Source organism: Oryza sativa, chromosome 7 (genome assembly GCF_034140825.1).
Source record: "Oryza sativa Japonica Group chromosome 7, ASM3414082v1".
Classification (NCBI taxonomy): Eukaryota; Viridiplantae; Streptophyta; class Magnoliopsida; order Poales; family Poaceae; genus Oryza; species Oryza sativa.
Window position 1 is genome coordinate 13,891,260 of NC_089041.1, and position 19,663 is coordinate 13,910,922.

At 38.0% G+C, this 19,663-nt stretch overlaps 1 protein-coding gene across 1 annotated transcript; it reads right to left on the bottom strand.

Moving 5' to 3' along the window:
• Positions 1–5,492: 5,492 nt before the first annotated feature.
• Positions 5,493–11,465, bottom strand: LOC4343049 (probable cellulose synthase A catalytic subunit 3 [UDP-forming]). The gene is made up of 14 exons (NM_001403051.1): positions 10,999–11,465; positions 10,706–10,901; positions 10,387–10,598; positions 10,193–10,295; positions 9,936–10,110; positions 9,320–9,586; positions 8,897–9,242; positions 8,679–8,816; positions 8,437–8,562; positions 8,120–8,332; positions 7,742–8,033; positions 7,453–7,649; positions 7,021–7,371; positions 5,493–6,934 (listed from the first exon to the last, which is right to left on the bottom strand). Exons 1-14 carry the CDS (start codon positions 11,077–11,079, stop codon positions 6,350–6,352), a joined length of 3,282 nt encoding a protein of 1,093 aa, NP_001389980.1. The 5' UTR covers positions 11,080–11,465; the 3' UTR covers positions 5,493–6,349.
• Positions 11,466–19,663: the final 8,198 nt, after the last annotated feature.

The window sequence follows — 19,663 nt, forward strand, 5'->3', positions numbered from 1 at the left end:
GCTGATTGGAGCCTGTCAGACCGGGGTGTGGCCGCCATTCAGACTGGCTTGTGTTGCACAGTCAGATTGGCCAGCCTGACGGTCTGCCCGGCCAACTCTGTGTTAGTTTCAGTTTCGGGTTGATTATTTGATACTCGTGCTTAATTTATGTTTATAACTTCTAAATGGACACTATGTGTATGTAATACTGTTTTGTGCTAATGTTGAGTCAAGTTGGAGAGAACTTGTGCACGGGGATAAAATAAATACGATACCTTGGAATACTCCCAGGTGAAATTCTACAATGGTATATCCGTGCGCTTGCAGATCATATCTGTAACCATAATATACAGGGATCATTTCTAGTGCTATTGCTGGGAATTATATTTCCCGTAGTGTCGCTAAGAAATACCAACACTCTCCATGTTTCACCTCAATTTTTATGTAAATTCTTTTTTGAAAACATCTTTGAGAAGTTCCTTGTTATTTGAAGTTCCTAGATGAAAATTGTATAAAGCAATCCAAATCTCATGTGCAGTTTCAAAATGAGAAAGACGATCAAAATCAGAACGAGGAATTCCATTAAGCAAGATATTGTGAGCTTTACAATTACTTTCAAACCCAGTTTTTACAGCAGCAGTTTTAATCTCATCAAGAATCACATAAGGATTTGCAATCTTTTTCCAAATATCATAATCCTCAGCCATAATGTAAGCTTTCATCTTTTTGCACCAATAAGGAGAATCAAGTCCATCAAAACATGTGGCTTAGTTGTAAACTTGTTAGCCATGGCTAAAGCTCTAGATCGGTAAAAATTCAAAGAAGAAAAGAAGGCTCTGATACCATTTGTAGGATCGAACAGCAAGAACTAAACCAACCAAATGGGGGGGGTTGAATGGTTGAATTACCCATAAATCAAATGTTTTAGTGGAATTACAAGTCACCCTCTTTTTGATGAAGATCGGTCTGACCGCAGGTCTTGCGCTTGCCTGATCGTGCCTATGCCGCATGTATGGTTGCACTTATCGCCGCTGTCGCCTGAAACTATCGCCAGTCTAACCGCCTTGCTCCCGCCAGTCTGACTGGTGCACGGTATGCCACCGGTGTAACCGCTAAACCCAAGCAAACAGAAATTAAAGATATCTCAAAGTAGATTGAAACTTTATTATTTCTATTCGTGTTTACAGAGTGCAACAACAGAGCTCCTCTTGAAAATCTCAGCTAAACTCAAAACCCTAACTTTTCTCTAAACTCAATTCTCTCAGAATCGATACCAGGAGGCATCACCCTTCCTCTCTATTTATACCCGAGGTAGGCAACCTAAAGCGATGAGCCCAACTTGTACAAGAAGTCCTTATCCCTTAGGAAACCTTCCCGTACAAGAAACAAACTTTACAAACTCCAATCACACCAAATTTAGACTCCTTCCAAACTCGAGTCTTCATCCCATACGCACACAATATCTCCATCATATGCCATATGGAATCTTCACCAATCACGTGCATTGATCTTTAGTCTAAGTATCACGTATGATATCCTGATCATCCGGACGTAATATTCTGCAAGTTGACTCCTGATCCATCACCGACAACACTCTCCTGAGGCATCAAGACTCACCTACACATGAATCAACCAAGGGAAGATATGATAAAAGAGTACTATGCTAACAATTCATATATTACTTATATACATCAAAGTCTATGCAGGGGTTAACTCAGTTCAAAGGGTACGGTGACACATAGAAGAAAGAACTAAGATACTCTCACTAAAATATAGTTTAAGCTAAGTGAAGAAAGAATAAGAAAAGTATATATCATTCTTGTACTTCTAGTATACATACATCTTTAGTCTATACTTGCTAGTATACAATCATGCAACCAATACCCCGTACCTAGTGTCCTCCTGGTGTTTCGAGAGACCACCCCTAGTTATCGAGTTTCTTATGACAACCTGTCATGGCCATCCAACTAGGCTAAATACGGAGGAGTACCCTCCTTAGAAAATTGTACTTAGGATAATATACACATGCAGAGGAACACTCGTACTAAGCTGTCACCATCAGCTGTCACCATCAACCGTCATTGGGGAGTCATCTCAGTCGTCCATCAAAACCACTGTATATTACCCCAATTAATGGTATCTAATAATCTAAGCACCGCGCTTACATTACTAAATACTACTCTACATCCTTGCAACCGACATAGAGCAACCGAATACTCGGACACTAAACCCACACCAATACACCTATCTAGAAAGCTAGTTACATGACTATATTGATTCAAGTATAAAGTAAAGTCGGTACTCAAATAATATGAATGGAATAAAATACCGAAGATGTATAAAGAAGAATATTCTATTAATTCGATAAGTCTTACAAAAGAAAAGAGGAAAGCTACTAGAGCCATACCCGAAATCTCCTGAAGACTCGAAGACTATAAAGACTATTCTATTTCCTACTCCACTAGTACTAGAACTACTAAACTAAACTTAAGAGTTGTTCATCTTCTTCTTGAGGTGTGTATAGAAATGGAGGGAGTGAAGGGTTTATATAGCTTGAGAATGATGGTTGCGATGGTTGGAAAGGTCGGTAATACCCTCCAACCATCATTGGGAAGTCATCTCAATCGTCCATCAAAACCATGGATCAAATGGCGCCACGGCAGGTTAGGCCGAACCCATGGTTCGGCCGAACCATGGGCTGGGCCAACCTGTCCCATTTTCAGCAGATGGCTTCCTCGTTTGCTCCTCTCCGTAGACTTGTGAATTTTAGGCTTGTTGGATCTTCTGAATTTGGTGTTCTTAGCCCATTTGTCTTTAAGTCTGATTCTCGACAGCGTCGGCTTGATTGATCGCATGTTTTGCTGTCAATTCTCCTCCATTCATGCGTGCTTCTCCTGCATACATGTTAGTAGCATAGCACAAAGTAGAAGTAGATATTTTATTTGGGAATTATGCATTACAGGCATAACTAGTCTTCATATATTGGGTAATATTGATGGTCGAAACTGGTCGATAACGACCATCAACAGAGAGGCTTTGGATGATTGCCTTACACCTTTTAACAAAGTTTTGTGCAACCTTAGGTTTCTTGACACTTTTTTAATGGGCTTGATATGCCGATTTAGGAGATGAAAGTTACATCTATTCAGGAATCTGTTGATATGTCCACTTTGACTTTAGATTCACTTTACACTAAACTAAAAACTGATGAGATGAATATTCTTTCTCGTAAAGTTGATTCTAAATCTAGTGCTTTAGTTTCTCCTTCGACTTATTATGTTGATGGCTCTTCTACATCGACCTTTACTGCTTTATTTGCTATTAATGCCAATGTCCGATGATCAACTCGAGCAATTCGAGGAGGCCTTGGTTTTGGTTTCTAAAAAGTTGTCTAGAGCTATAAACAATGTCAAGTTCAAAAAAAGAGGAGGCCGAGTTTGATGTTTTGAATGTGGAGGGCTAGATCAGATCCGTTTACACCGCCCCAAGCTTGAGAGAGCCAATAAAGAAAACAATGGAGACAAGCTCAAGGACGACAAGCCAAGAAGTATGTTCAAGGGAAGGAAGTCCAAAGAAGCTCTCAAGAATGTGCTGAATCAAGTATATGTAGCATTTGAGGATGTAGATCTTAAGTGATGAAGACAATAACAAGGAAAAGAGTATGATGGTATGTGCTTCATGGCTCATAGTGAATCCGATTTAGAGTAGGAATACAATGAGGTAAATCCCCCAAGAGAATTTCTTGAAGAAATTATTTTAACTTTTAGCTCCAAAATCAAAAGATGTGAGAAGATGATTAAAAAACATGAGTTTACTATTGAATCTCTTAGTTTTAAAATTGCTAAATTAAAATCTCTTATTCCTAACGTTGATGATTGTAATAATTATGAGAATTTAATGATTGAGATTTCAAAAATTAGAGTTGATAATGTTACACATGATTTGAGATTAAAATCTTGTCTTGCTCTTGAATTGCCATGCACACACGCGCTTTCAAATTGTCTTTAATGCTAATTCGATGTTTAACATGATTTGTGCCAAAAGTTAAAACAACAAAATGGTATTTTGAATTGCTTAACATGCTCATTGAACAACATGAAGATAAAAGATGTCTTAGTTCGTGTTGAGTACATGAAAACATTGTGAAATCTGATGAAGTGTTTTCTTGCTCTAGATGGCGCAAAAACAAAGGTGTTTTGATTGATTGTGAAAATTGTACAAATTTGACAAAAGAAGTTTTATATTTGAAAAGTTCTCTGGAAAGATTTTCTGATGAGAAAAACAAACTGAACATGATTTTTGATCAATCTAAAGTGACTAGTTACAATAAAGGTATAGGTTTTGATGCTCATGATTATTTCACTAAACACCAACCTGTTGTTTTGAATAACTGATAAAGGTGAAATTTTGACGAAATCTAAACCTAAAAATATTTTTAAATCTGCTGGAAGTTTACCCTCTCTTTCTTTTGCACTAAAAAAACAAAACTTGATATTTCCAAACCATCTACTTCTCGTGAAAAGTATACTTGTTCGTTTTGTGAAAAAGATGGCCATTTCATTGGATTTTGTTTTAGATTTGCTGGAGAAATTGCTTTTGCAAATCAAAGTGGCAAAAATCTAGTTTTTACTCGAGGAGACTGGTTAGACCGTAGTGGATCCTGCCAACAGCTGTGCTTCGGTCAAACCGGCGGTAAAAAAGCGATAAGACCGACCTTAGCGATATTTTTCTAAAAAATCTCAAACTGTTTTCCCACGTGGTTAGCGCTTACTCTAAGTTCCCCCTTAATGGAGAAGGCAGCCAAGGAGTCAAAATAGCATTTTTAGTTAATAATAGAAATAAATCAATCCTCCAAATTAAGATGTAGCTCCAACATAAATTTATGAAGTAGGAAATGTAGCTATAAGATTGTAACAAGATTGAGAAGCCGAAATAGATGGTGTTGCTCTCTCCATTGCCTTGAATGTCCATTAGTATGATTTTTTTTCTTTTACATAGAAAATACACACGCACGCACATCATAAGTACAAACCTCTCTCATCACTACTGTTTGAAACTTCAAAAAAAAAACATTTCTTCATAGTCACGAGCTTTCCTTTGAAACCTTATTGAGGCAAAGATGAAACTTGCTAAAAACTTTTCAAAATTAGCGAAACTTCTTTGATACTTGCAGTCGCACGCACAAAACTTCTTTGAAACTTAACGCAACCCTGAGACTTTGATGAATACGAATCCTTTGGACCTCAATCCCTGCCATGCACATGGATGGACCAAAACTTTAACCAATGCAAGGCCTTAAGCCACACACTGTTGCAATGTCCTTCATGAGCTATATATAGGGCCTTGTGTCATTTGTTAGTCCTCGCTCCTCACCCATGACCATGAGAAGCAGAGGATCGTTCAAACAGATGTAGAGGCTATTTGGTTAGTTAAGGATATGCCAAAGCTGCTAAGTTGCCAAATTTGTGGCAAAAAATATTGAAGCCACACCATAACTTCCTTGCCATAATTTGTTGTCACTATGAGATAGGGCCAAGTTGAAGAAAACTTTGATATGACTAACTTATAGCTAGAAATAAACACTACACTATCTTGGTAAAACTCATGTGCCAAACTTGTGGCCAAATGAGGCAAACTTTGGCTAACCCCCGTAATTTCCTTGTGCAAGTCTCCATAAATCAATACCAACAGATTACTTTCATGATGGATTGAAGGCATAGGTATAGTAGTATATTGCTCTAGAAATAAATGCTGCTAGCTGTGTTCAACATATTTTGTTTCACAAAAAGAAACGAGTATATTATATCTGATCACGATCATCCTTACAACCTTTCTTTGAAAATGTCAAGACAACAGAAGTATATATTGATTACAATTACCAACCAAAAATAGGGCGCCTTTACAACACTGGATGCACTACATTACTAACACTAAATGATCCATTTGGTTCTAGATAAGTAAAAAAGAGAAACAAGGAATGAACAAGCCCTTCAATGGGCACCCACACACGTTTCACTACATAAATACTGTGCATCACCTTTCTACTCCATAGCAGATCCATTCCTGCCTGCCTTATTGAGACACAAGTTTGTACATGAACAGCAATGCCAACACCTTCTGTTCAGCTCACCCAATTAAATTTACCACCAAAGCAGTAATAAATAATGCTGGACAATCAAACGCAGTTTGGCTGTACTTGGTGGCCGAAGTTCACAAGGTTGCCGCAGCCTCCGGTTTGCCCAAATATTGCAGATATGAGGCTGAGCTACCACCATGGGACAAAAGCAAAACATCACCTTTCGTGTTTCTATCTACACAGAACCAAGTGTGTATTCCTTCAGCACACACCGATGGGGGAGTTCCCAACTCCCTAGTTGCAATCCAAACCACACTCTTCCAGAAGTGGACCATCATTCTTTGCTAAGAAAGGATCAATCCGGACCCAGAGGAGTGAGAAGATTGAAGCCAGAAGAATGGACCAGACAATAACAATTGTTGGCGTCCTGTTTTGCCTTCCAACCAAACCTTTGAGGAATGGGTAAAGATGGACGATCACCCAAAATGCAAAGAAGAGCTTCCCGAAGAGGGGTCCCCATGATTCATACCCGTTATTGATTGCATTCGAAACACCAGCAACAACCCCAATGAAGTTCAATAAGAGTAGAGTGGTTGGAGGTATCAGCAAGGTAGTCCATTTGAATGTATATAGCTCTGAGAACTCTTCATCGTCCCCACCTTTTGATGTCACAGTGAAACTCGTATCTATACCAGCTATGACCTTCAAAAGTCCCTGGAACAAAGCAAAGAGGTGCGAAGAGACCCCTCCAATGACCCAAAATTGTTCATTTCTCCACCAATCATCAATGCCAACACCACTCCATCTCATTTCCAGGATGCCAGTAGCAAAAATGCAGATAAAAAGTGACATGAACCAGAGACTGGCAACATTCGTAAGCTGCACAACAGAACAGGAAGGGAAATGTAAGGCTCAAATCACAGCAACTGCATACGGAACAGAACTGAAAGTTGAATAAGATTTACCTCTGGAGTGATAAACTTCCCAGTTAGCAAACAGATGGCTGGCAATGTACAGTAAGCCAAGAGTGGAATGGATGTAAAAGGATACACGATGGAATTAATGTAGGAAAATCTTTCCAAACATTTTAGTCCACCACCATATCCATACCAAAGAGGGCAATGGTTGCTGAAGAATATTTCAACAGACCCAAGAGCCCACCGAAGAACTTGGTGAAGACGATCAGAAAGATTGAGTGGTGCAGAACCTTTGAATGCAGGTAGTTTAGGTATGCAGTAAATTGACCGCCAACCATGGCAGTGCATCTTAAAACCAGTTAGAATATCTTCTGTAACTGATCCGTAGATCCAGCCAATCTGCAACAAAGATATAATTAACTAGTTAAGAAATGTTTCAATCAATTAACCAGTTAACAGCAATCAGGCTCCAGTCCTTACCTCTTTCCCCCAGTCTGTCTTATCTTCGTACCCACAGCTTATGACATGAATTGCTTCCTTTAGAAGAGATGCTGGACTCGCACTTTTCAAGGTTCCACCATTCTCAAGAAGTGTGGATGCGACAAAAACAGAAGATTGGCCAAATTTCTTTTCCAGCTTCTGTTGATTTACAATACCAGCCTTTTCATTTTCAGCTCCTGCCAAAAATATTGAAGGATTAAATATGCTATTACTACAAAGGTGTTTCAGGAAAAACCACCCACAATGTTTAGTTCAGAAGTTCACGTACCTGGAGCACCCTCCTCAATTTCACCAAGTGCATATGCAGGGGATTGATTTTCTGCTCTCTTGAAGAAAGATCTTTTCTTCTTCTCTGTTTTAGGTTTCGTAGTTTTCTTCTTGCTCTTCCTGTCACCAAAGCAGCAACAGCAAATGCACCATTTAGGCCAGCAGTTGCAGGTCCTCGACGGAGGCTTCTTCGTTTTGGGGGCATCATAACCATACAATGCCTGCCTTCTAAAGACACATCCAGTACCAACATAGATGGGGCCTTGGATACCATCCAAGCCTTTCATGTTGATCTGTAACAAGCAAATGTTAGATAAACTGCAAGAAAATTAAATAACTTGTGTAGGAGAGTATCTCAGAAATATGGGGCAAATCTTACATCGAAGAAGACCACGTTCCTGTTGGCGTATCGATCATGACGATCAATCCCATCAAACCTTTGAGGGAATTGCACATAACAAACCTTCTTTCCAACCAAAGGGTCCATCATAAAACACATTGCTTCCTTTATAGCCTTGCTATTGTTGATGTAATGATCACAATCCAAGTTGAGCATGTATGGAGCATTAGTTAGTACAGCAGATACTCGGACCTGTGAATCAACAAAGCAAAAAAATTAAACATACACTATATTTTGTTAATACAGGAGTACAGGTTATGGAAAGCCAAAAAAACATCAAAGAAATTATCTTTTACCAATGCGTTCATGGCACCAGCCTTCTTGTGATGGTTATAGCCTGGCCTTTTTTCTCTTGAAACATACACCAATCGAGGTAGCTCATTACCTTCGATGTCATGGCCGCCACTTTGGCCAAGGAAGACCTATTCATTGAGAAAGTTTTAACTTCTTTATCATCATAATTCAAGAATAGGAAAGAGGGGATCCATCAAAATGCCAGCATATATACTGTGCACCATCACAAATCACCCGAACATACCTGAATCATTCCAGGGTGATCGCGAACATTGTTTCCAGGCCAGGGAGTTCCATCTTGCATTGTCCAACCTTCCTCGGGAACTTTCTGAGCTTTAGCAACCAATGCATTGATTCTCACCTTGAATTCCTCATACTCTCTCTGAAAAGACAAGCTTGGCCTAATTAATGTTACTATAAAATCAAAACAAATAGCAATTTTTTTAAGACCCAATTATTCACCTTCATTGCTCTCCTCTCCCTAACAAAGTATGGTGCCACCTTATCCTTCAGGTAGTCTATCTTCTGTTGGAAGTACCACTCTGGAGCACGTGGTTCAATACTGTACTTTTTGCAGAAAGGAACCCATTTCTTTGCAAATTCAGATGTTTCGGATAATGCTTCAAATGTCAGCATTGCAGCACCATCATCAGAGACATAGCATGAAACCTTATCAACTGGATAATCTACCGCGAGGATAGATAGAACAGTGTTTGCTGTGACCAAAGGAGGTTCCTTCAAGGGATCAACAGTACTGACAAAGAAATCGATTGGTGCAAGTTGAGATGTTTGGCCTTCCTTGTCAAACCTATAAAAGCAAACAATTAGTCTTGGTAATTCAGAATGATGGATAACAAGTATACCTAGCTAGTAACAGTAACCAACCTCAATGTCAATCGATCAAGGTAAGTCTCTCTCTCGATAGGAAACCACTTGGGGAATTGATCAAGAATCCAAGACATGGCAAACCAGATTTCACAAATTACAGATATCAGCCATAAGGCAAAAGCATCAGGCACTGGATGCATCACTCGATAGTGGAAGAAAAACCCCAAAACCACCAGCCGAATTATGATAACCATTCTATAGGGGTTAATCTGACTTGAAGGAATTGGGACTTTTCTGGACAATGGCTGCCTAGCTTCATCCATTCTGGTAAAAATCAGTTAACAATTGGTAATTCGGATCAGTACCAAACGAAAAATTCTTGAACTAAAAAATACAAATAAACGAATACATTTCGGTTATTCTTAGAAAATATTTAAAAAATTGGCATTCATGCAATCACATACTTTGTCCAGCCAAAGTGATAAAGCAATTCTACAGGGGAGAAAATCCTATGTATGAATTGGACAGTTTTATCAATACATATTATTTTGTCTTACTTATATTATCTGTAGATAGTATATCCTATCACTAGAATGGAGCACTCGAGTTTGACTTAACATATGGAATGAAATAGAATATCAGAGAGAAGCCAAAAAAGTTTCCAAAGTCATACAGTGGTAGATCTCCATCATCACCATCGCCATCCCAGTCTTTACCACCACCATCATTTCTCATCTGGTGCAGCCTCTCCTGCTTCTGCTTCCAGCTCTCCATCCTCTCCTTCCACGCAACACTACCATAACCGTATGCAGCAAGATCCTTGGATGGGTCCATAGATCTTGGTTGAACTGTAGCACAACTACCTTTAGCTGATTCTATTCATAAAACATCACAAGTAAAAAAATAGCTGATCATAACTCAAGTGCGCACCAGGTAGATTGGGATCCGCATAAGGAAGCGGGTGGATCCTCTTTCCCCCGCCGCCCATAAAAGATGGCACAAGCGCATGCTGCTCCGGCGGGATGTCATCAACCTGAAAGCACATTGAAACAACCAATTGAGTACTCGGCTACGAAGAGCCAAGAGTAGCAGGCTATTCCGCTGCGCAAAATTTTTGACAGTACCATCTGCCCATCGGTAAGGAGGGGAACATTGGGGTTGGGCTGGAATGGCTGCGGAACACCGTTGACGTCGACCCCACCACGGCCATAGCTCATATGGGCGTGGAGCATCGACTCCGCGACGTACTGCGAGTCATTCCTGTCCCTCCAGTTGAACTCGTTCTCCAGGTCATCCACACCGTCCTCCTCCTCGTCCCCGGGCACACGAGCGCAACCTGCAATATCGATCAGGGGCGAATCGAGTGAGCAATTGGGGGAACTAGGCGGGGGGGGGAGGGGGGGGGCAAATTGCCACCAATTCGGCATTGCGGGTGTGACTTGCCCCTGAGGCGCTTGAAGCGGGTCTTGCACTGGGGGCAGTTCTGCGTGCCCTCGCGGCGCTCGTACTCGTAGCAGTCGCGGCACACCGGGAAGGCGCACTCGTTGCACGCCACGAACGGCTCGCCGTCGGGGTTGAGCCCCACGTCGTCGCCGCAAATCTGGCACACCTGCCCGTTCTGCTGCCGGAGCGGCTTCGGCTGCGCGGCGGCCACGAACAAAAAAAAAAACGAAATCAGACCCAAAAAAAATTAAAAAAAAAAAGAAGAAAAAATCAGCGGCACCGCTCACACGTACCCCGGGATCGCCGTCGCGGCGGATGACGACGAGCTCGTTGCGGTTGTGGGAGCCGGCGACCAGACCGGCGCTCGCCTCCATCGCCCCTCCTCCTCCTCCCCCCCGCTAATCAACCACGCACACCCTCACCCTCGCCCTCTTCCTCCTACGCCGCCCGCCGACCGCTCCTCGCCCTACAACCAGATCTCCATCTCTCTCTCTCCCTCCGAATCTCCCGGGGATTCCGCGCCCTGGCAAATGCGCCTCCCCCGCGACGGAGCAGAGGAAGAGCGGGAGAGAGAGAGAGAGAGAGAGAGAGGCCGGGCCGGGGATGCGTGTGCGCGGCGGCAGCGTCGGTGAGGGGGGAGGTGGCGAGGATTAGTGATGGAATTTTAAAGAAAAAAATGGGGGAGAGGAAGAGACGGGGGAGTGTCGGTGCGGGGAAGAAGGAAAAAGAAAGGAAAGGAGCGCACCAACTAACGCTCTCCCAAAAAAAATACTAAACGAAATCGAAATGATTTGGGGATCAGATTAACTTGATTTCTTTTTTCTTCAGGGTTGGAATAATAATAGTAATATAAATTGATGGATTAAGGATGGATATGTCACGGACCATTATTCGCGGAATCGTAGCAGAGGCTGCACAGTCGACATGTGTACTGCGTTGTTTTTTCTTTGCAAAATAAAAGAAAAAGTGGGTGTCCCACTGGTAATAAGCCACTAAATTAATAAAAAGATGGTAAACGTTATTGAGCGTTGTTTGTACTCGTTACAAATGTTAACGGGTGTTTTTTAAATATGTATACAACCGTTATGGTAGTATATCCACTAAAACGGTTATTGGTATATAAAGAAATGTTATCGGTGCAATAATATAACTATATATTCCTGATATAAGTATTTCACGCTATAACATTTACTTATAAGTTAGATCACCCCTTTTATTCTGGGGTGACGGAGGATCGTACCATTCGAGTTTTTCATGAATTATAGTATCGAGTTTCCTTCGATATATTACATGTTTATCGTATTATTTAACTACGAGTTAGCTATTTTTTTTCTATATGACTATATTATCGTAGCTATAAAGTCATTTATCCGAATGAAAACCTTAAGAGCTCTTTTGGATTGAACTAAAATTATAGGCTTTCTAGAGGATTCGAATCCTTTGTAACTCTTCATATTGTAAATTTCTTCACATTGTTTTCCAATATGGCAATTTTTCATGAATTTAGCACATGAGATTCAACATCATTTCAACTTCAAATGAAACTACACAACGTGGTATTTTCCGATGAAACCCAAATACACATATGGTCAAAAGAAAACATATGTCTCTCCATTTTAATTTGTAGCTATATTAACATATGTCTTAAAAAAATCTATGAATGAATTGGTATAGTCTATTCATATTGCATTGTATATGAATTGTGTATTTCCAATTTTTAGGCACTACGCACTTCAACTAGCATAATGTGATCCCAATTTTACAATAATTACTAATTAGACTTAATTATAATCATTAATCTCTAATTATGGACAAGAATTGGAGGTGGGGCTTGCGCACCAACAAGCCCCAACAGTGCATCCGCCGCTGCCTTCCTCTTTGTGACACGTTCCTTCTATCTCGCAGGCAGGGTTTAAAAAACTATGCGATTATCGTATAGTTATCACGTGCGGTAACCTTCTTAGTTTTTGAAATCACGGTATACCTCGCGGTAACCGTTAAACCGTGGGGTGACGGTAACCCCACCTAAAACGGTTTGGTGAACCCTGCTTGTAGGCCTCCAACACCCTCTTTCTCTTTGGTAAATGGATATAAACGTACTTCTCTTCCTCCCTTTCCCCTGTGACCCGCTTGTCACCTCACTCTGATGGCACTCAGGGCAAAGCGGTGCTTGACCAATCCCCTTCTCTTATTCCCTCCCCCAACAGCCGTTCTAATGTCTCTCATATCGGTGGTATGCCATTCCCTCTACATCGGTTGTGGTGGACTAGGGAAGGGCTCTCGTCCTCTTTCTCACCAACCCTATGATGCTTTGGCTATCAATTAGAAAGATGAGTTACGGTGGCGGTAATGCCATTTATGGAGGTACTGGATGATAGTTTTAGATATCATGAAGGGCACCACGATACTTAGTATGATAGTACCTTCAGGTATCATCCACATATCAGCTATCATGAAGAGGTAACTTAAAATATATCATGAGGGTATTGTCTATGAGAGGTGTCAAGTATCATGGTATCGTTAGATATCATGGAGGTATTATAGATACTACATACATAACAGGGGTATCATTCTAACATGGTTGTTGTACTATACTACCTCCATCCCAAAATGTTTGACGCCGTTGACTTTTTTAAAAATGTTTGACCGTTCGTCTTATTCAAAAAATTTAAGTAATTGTTAATTCTTTTTCTATCATTTGATTTATTGTTAAATATACTTTTATGTATACATATAGTTTTACACATATCACAAAAGTTTTTGAATAAAAAGAACGGTCAAATATGTTTAAAAAAGTCAACGGTATCAAACATTTAGGGAAGGAGGGAGTATTATGTAAAACCTAATTCAATATTTTACGTAGATGTTAAAAAATCTTGTACTAAAGTTGAATGAGAATTAGCACTAAATCCTTAAATTTTATTTCCCTATGCGAACACTATAGAAGAATCTACTCTATGCCATATACTAGCTCAATGATTTATTATCGACTATATATGTCTCTTTCTATAATATGCCACTAAGTGTATTAATTTTTCTACAATATGTCATTTGGTCAAATACTTTTTTTTTGAAAATGTGTAAGATATCGTTAGATACATATAAGACTTAAAAGTTGATTGACCCCATTAGAAGATTCAAATAGTTATGAAAATTTTGTCTAGCCTCCTATAACATTACAGAAGTTCGTGCAAAAGTTTTAAGAGTTCTTTATTTTTGCTAATTCATTATAAAATTTACTTGTTTCATGCTACGTAAAATACTTTTGTGTTGTTGTTTATTATTTAAAAAACGATCCTAGTACAAAATATTTTTTGTTATATTTTGTATAAGTGATTTCTATGTCATGCCACACAAAAAATAACCTTTCAAAAAAATCTATTGAAAAAATCTTGAAATATTTTCGACTAAAAATCATTTTTTCCTAATTTTTAATGGGATAAATCAATTATCAATCTTGTATGACTGTAGGGTATTTTGGTTATTTTGAAGAAATTCTCTCCAGTAGTATATTATAAAAGTAATTGATAAACCCAATGACATGTCGCATAAATGAATTATGTCAATGGCAAACGGAAATGGAGCTAACTCAATTGTATAGAATATAATCTCTCCAACATTGTAAGCGACATGGCCTATTACAAGGTGAGGCCTCATACGGACTTAAAATATTATCTACCATGAGATTTTAACCTTTCCCGTAAAATTTATATAAAACTCAAACCTCAAGGAGGTTTACTTTTTTCCTTTTCAATTAAAACCCACCACTCACCAATCTATTGAAAATCGATAAAAAAAGACAAGTTCGGTTAAGATCGTACGAAACTAGCTAAAACCGATCGATTTTTACGAACCGACTACCAACAGTTTCACGAAAGCTGATCGGTTTCATTAACCCGCTATATAGGATCTAGAAGCAATTGCAGAGCTAAGCAAACACGTGTGCTACACAAGCCTCCCATCCCAACTTTGGAATGGCAGACAATAACCGGCACATACCAATGGCATGATTGCAAAATGGCAAAAAGAAAAGGCAGTGCTAATTAAGCGCTTCTGCTTCACCGGGAAGAAAGCTATCATGCAAGGGCAGCTGCTCGACGATCTCGGCTACTTAGGCAATCATACAAGATTACTCAATCAATTATTAATTAATTAACTAATGAACAATCTCTACTTAGATTTCGAGTGCAGTTTTTCTGGTAACAAAGCTAGCTTTTCTAGGACTGATTAGTTGGCGAGGGAAACAAGTGACATGCGAGAAAAACATGATGGCGACGACGACGACGACGGGGGAGTGAGAGGAACGCACTAACCAACGATGGCTGCGACGGCACAAGGCCGAGACGAGAGGGGAGAGCGGTAGGTGAGGTGTCCGTTTTATTCTCTAGCTGCACACGTCGTCACGGCTCATTAGCGGCGCCCAGCCCATTAGATTAGAGTAGAGGACAATCTTTTTTTGCGGGGAATTAGAGGACAGCTTTTTAGTTAACTAGAAAGCCAACGCAGATACGCGGGTAATTTATTTATTTGTTATAAAAAAAAGTCATATCTCACTATATCCATTATAAGAATCCTATATTAACATATGAGTGCATACGTACATCGGGATAGATTAGCTGATTTTTAGAAGCAAGGGATTAGAGTATGTCTAATCTAATGGTTGAAAATGGATTGATCGGTTTAAGTGTAAATTGATGACAAGATGTTTTGCCTTTTTCTTATATTTAGCGTCACATAGCATCTTAGGCTGTGTTCGGCAGTGGCTGTTCCCATCCTCTCCTCCTTATTTTCCACGCGTACGCTTTTCAAACTACTAAACAGTGTTTTTTTGTAAAAAGTTTCTATATGAAAGTTGCTTAAAAATCATATTAATCTATTTTTAGAAAAAAATAGCTAATACTTAATTAATCATGCACTAAATGCTGCTCCGTTTTGCGTACACCCTCACTCCCGAACGCAGCCTTAGAAGTATTTGTAGAAGTATAGGAATGTTATTACTCATACTCACAATCTATTTGTAGTCAACTATTATTTGATGTGGCTTGGTGGCACTCTCTATTTAACTATCATTTGTTCATACATGCCATTAGGCTGAGTTTGGAACTGAGAGTTCCCAACTCTCCTCACTCATTTTCCGCACACACGTTTCTTAAACGGCTAAACATTGTGTTTGCAAAAAAAATTTCTATAGGAAAGTTGCTTTAAAAAATCATATTGATCCATTTTTTAAGTTTTTTAGGCTAATACTTAATTAATCATGCGCTAATAAACTGCTCCGTTTTTTGTGCCAGCGGGAAACGTTCCCAACTCTAACTAATGAAAAGCAGCATTAGTATCGTCCTTTATCCTCTGTGCTTCATGACAAACGTGTTCATTGGATGTCAGCTAATTATTAGACGCACTGTGCATGGATACCATGTAAGCAACATGACTTGGCAATTGGTAGATAGTGGTATGTATATAGAACTTATATACATAGGGATAAATTAGTGGGGACATAATTGAAAAAATATATATTGTATGCTACATATTAGTTTTAGTACATACGTAATATATTTATAGTTATGTTTTAAAACGCTTATATGATTGGCTACTCACTTAGTTATCGTGACTACGTTTACCGAATTGCTAAATGGTGTGTATTTGTAAAATATTTTCTATACAATTTTTTTTCAAAATCAAATAAATTCACTTTTGATTTTATAATATTTAATACTTAATTAATATTTTGCTAATGACCTACATCGATTCGTGTGCCCTGGACATGCTCAACCAATGCTAGACAGAACGAAGGCTAAGTAGGAGATTAAAAACATCAATATGGTGTCAAAAGAATATATTTGTTCTTTAATTTTCCAATAATATATGAATAGAGAACACAAAATACATGAAAAGTACATTTATGATAAATTTAGAAGTGTCATTTTGATATATGTGTATTTTTTATTGTTGGAGTTATTTTTTTCGAAAATATAAGTCATATCTAATTTAACTATTATATAATCTAAAATTTTCAATTCATTTATGTTTTTCATGGATTTTTCGATGACATGTGTCTAATTAGAATACAACTCGAAATAACATATTCCCTCTATACCAAAATATAATAATTTTTCGCTATGAATCGGGACTAATGCTTGTTTAGAATTATAGTTAAAAGTTAGAATGTAGTACATGAAATAGCATAGTACATGTGTATTATTATTCATTATGGTTTTAGTATATTTTTATTGTTTTGTTGTTATTTGGTTGTCACGCAAATGGCAAAAGTACGTATATGTTTAAAGTTAGAAGAGTGTTTTCTTATATGTGGATTTAATGGTTTCACCGGTTAAATGTTATGGATCTACTTCCATTAATAGGTAATATTTTTCTTTATAATATTTTTTAAAAAAATTAAAATATTAGATAGAATATAGGAAGGTGAGAGAAAGGATTATTGGACGATGGAGGAAGTGTGCGTGCCCATGTGCGTGCACGGGGTGTTCGGAGGGATTAGTCTGCTTTTGATCTAATCTAAATAAGAAAAAAAAAGATGTGCAACGGGAGTACATAAGTACGTACATATGTTTGTTTTTCCTTTTTTTTTTGGCAGGAATACTATGCACATACTTAATTGGTAGTTTTTGAATGATATTTTCTGGAATACTTACGTGTATTTTTTAAGTAGATGTCGATGTACATAGATTTAATTGTATTGGTATAAAATAACGGGTCCACCAATTTAAATGAAAATCGACGGCAATTATAGATCTAATCTAATAGTATAAAATAACGGGTCTACCAATTTAAATGAAAATCAACGGTGAGAACAGACTATACCACGTGGTGGCCTAATAGCATTTAAAGATAGAACATTTAAAGAGCATTTATTGGATACTTTATTTTTATATTAATTTCCATAAATTTATAGAGTAATATATTTTATTTTTAAATTGTAGAAAATCCTATTTTATGTACCATCGATTTTTTTCAATGCACTACGTACCTATGTTTACTTTTTTTTACTACGCAGCTTCGTACGTACTTACGGAATACTTTTTGATGGGATACGTATACGGAGTTTTTGTTTGGTTTCCCGGCCCACAGTAAACATGAGAAAAGTATTATTTTTTTAAGAAAATAATACATCCAATCTAATGGTCTAAAATATCGGGTCCACCAATTTAAGTGAAAATCAACGGTAAGATTAAACAATGCTATGTGGTGGTCTAGGAGCACCACGTGGCGGCTTAGAAGCGTTTGTAGGAAGTTTAATGGACTTTTAGTATATAATAGATAATAGATTAACTACTAGTACAATTCTAATTCTTAATTTGTGACAATTAGCTAATGATGACCAGCCTGATCACTTGATCAATTGCGTGCATATCCGTATAAGTTGTTATATACTCTACTTGTTTTATGTCTAGCAAAAACAAACGATCTATTTATTTTAATTTAAGAGAAAACAAGACGCTATCTGATCTAACACTAATTTTTGTTATCTTGTATTAGAAAAAGAATATATGAAAGGGTAATACTCGGCTGGTTTTCAAATAACTATTGGCGTTAACAACGGGTATATCTTGGATGATTTGACTATGATACACAAAAGTTTCATAAGTTTCATGCTCATATTTAAAATATACTATAATTTCATAATATGACATATTTTTTAAATATTTATATTAGTTTTTAAAATGAAGGAGTAAAATGTTATAGATGACTAATTAGTTACCCTAACAATTATTTAAAAATAAAGCATCTATCTATTATATACTAAAAGTCCATTAATCTTCCTACAAACGCTCTCAAGCCGCCACATAGACATCCTATAAACGCTCCTAGATCGCCACGTGGCAGGAAAAATTCAACCCCTCTATTTTCATTTAAGTCGGTGGACCCGATATTTTAGACCGTTATATTAGATCTTTTAAAATTCCACCACTCCTAATCTTCTTCCGTGTACGTAATAGGGTGTAGAAAAAGAACCTCCCTACTAATCTACTGCACGTGCACGTATGACACAATTATTTGTGTGTGAATTTTTCGTTTTGAACAACTCTTATGCACAAGAAGTTTTGTAGAAGTTGGTCTCGGCAAGATGAACAAACCTGCCTTATGAATATCTTATACATATAACAACTTAGCACGACGCATAATCTGTGCATTAATTTGTACACCTATCGAAAAGTATCCATCCATAATCACAGTACAGAATTGTAGTGTTGTGCCCATTGTCAATGTCATTAGCAGATTGAAGTAGTGTCTGTGCGATGACAAGAAAAATACGTACAAAATGTTTGCTAGATAAAAGCCAAAAAAAATTGCATACATACGTAGGACACACCATTCTCCAAAAAAAAAACATACATAATACCTACCTATGCAAGATCAGGAAAAAAAATAATGATCCCCTCTCGATGCTCAGATTAAAAGTTGTTATGTTTGTATGCTTATGATCTATCCGCCTAAGCTTACATACTTAGTACAAGCTATTCGCTGAAAAAAACATATATGGATGCTACCTAGGAATGTACTATTGCACGGGGAAAAAATAAAGAAAAATAAACAAAAGTTCGGATCTATAATAAAAAAAGATATATCAAAACCCACTAACTCCTATGTTAGTGAGAGATTGTTACTCGAGCAAATATTTTTCTACATGGTACTCGGTAGTGTCAGCCGACTTCACATGTTAGGGAGACATTCACATTTAATTCTAATCGTATTACCCTATTAATTGGTACGGATGGTTATCTATAATAGATTTGGACATAAGACATGGAGAACTATATATGTCTGAAGTATTCGTGATTTTTTTATTGTATTACTAATGTTCTAGGCTCTTTTTATGGTACTAAAACAATTCCATTTATTAAAAGGGACCCAACTTTTAAGACAATAATAATCTGTAGTGGTGATAGCTGAGTTTACATGTAAGCAGGACTAAGTGATTATTGTTTGAAATTTGAG

Coding starts and splice junctions, on each gene's coding strand:
- LOC4343049 (NM_001403051.1), bottom strand. CDS start 11,079: ATGGAGGCGAGCGCCGGTCTGGTCGCCGGCTCCCACAACCGCAACGAG. Junction 8,563..8,678: donor ATCACCCTGGAATGATTCAG/GTATGTTCGGGT, acceptor CTCAATGAATAG/GTCTTCCTTGGCCAAAGTGG. Junction 7,650..7,741: donor AATTGAGGAGGGTGCTCCAG/GTACGTGAACTT, acceptor TATTTTTGGCAG/GAGCTGAAAATGAAAAGGCT.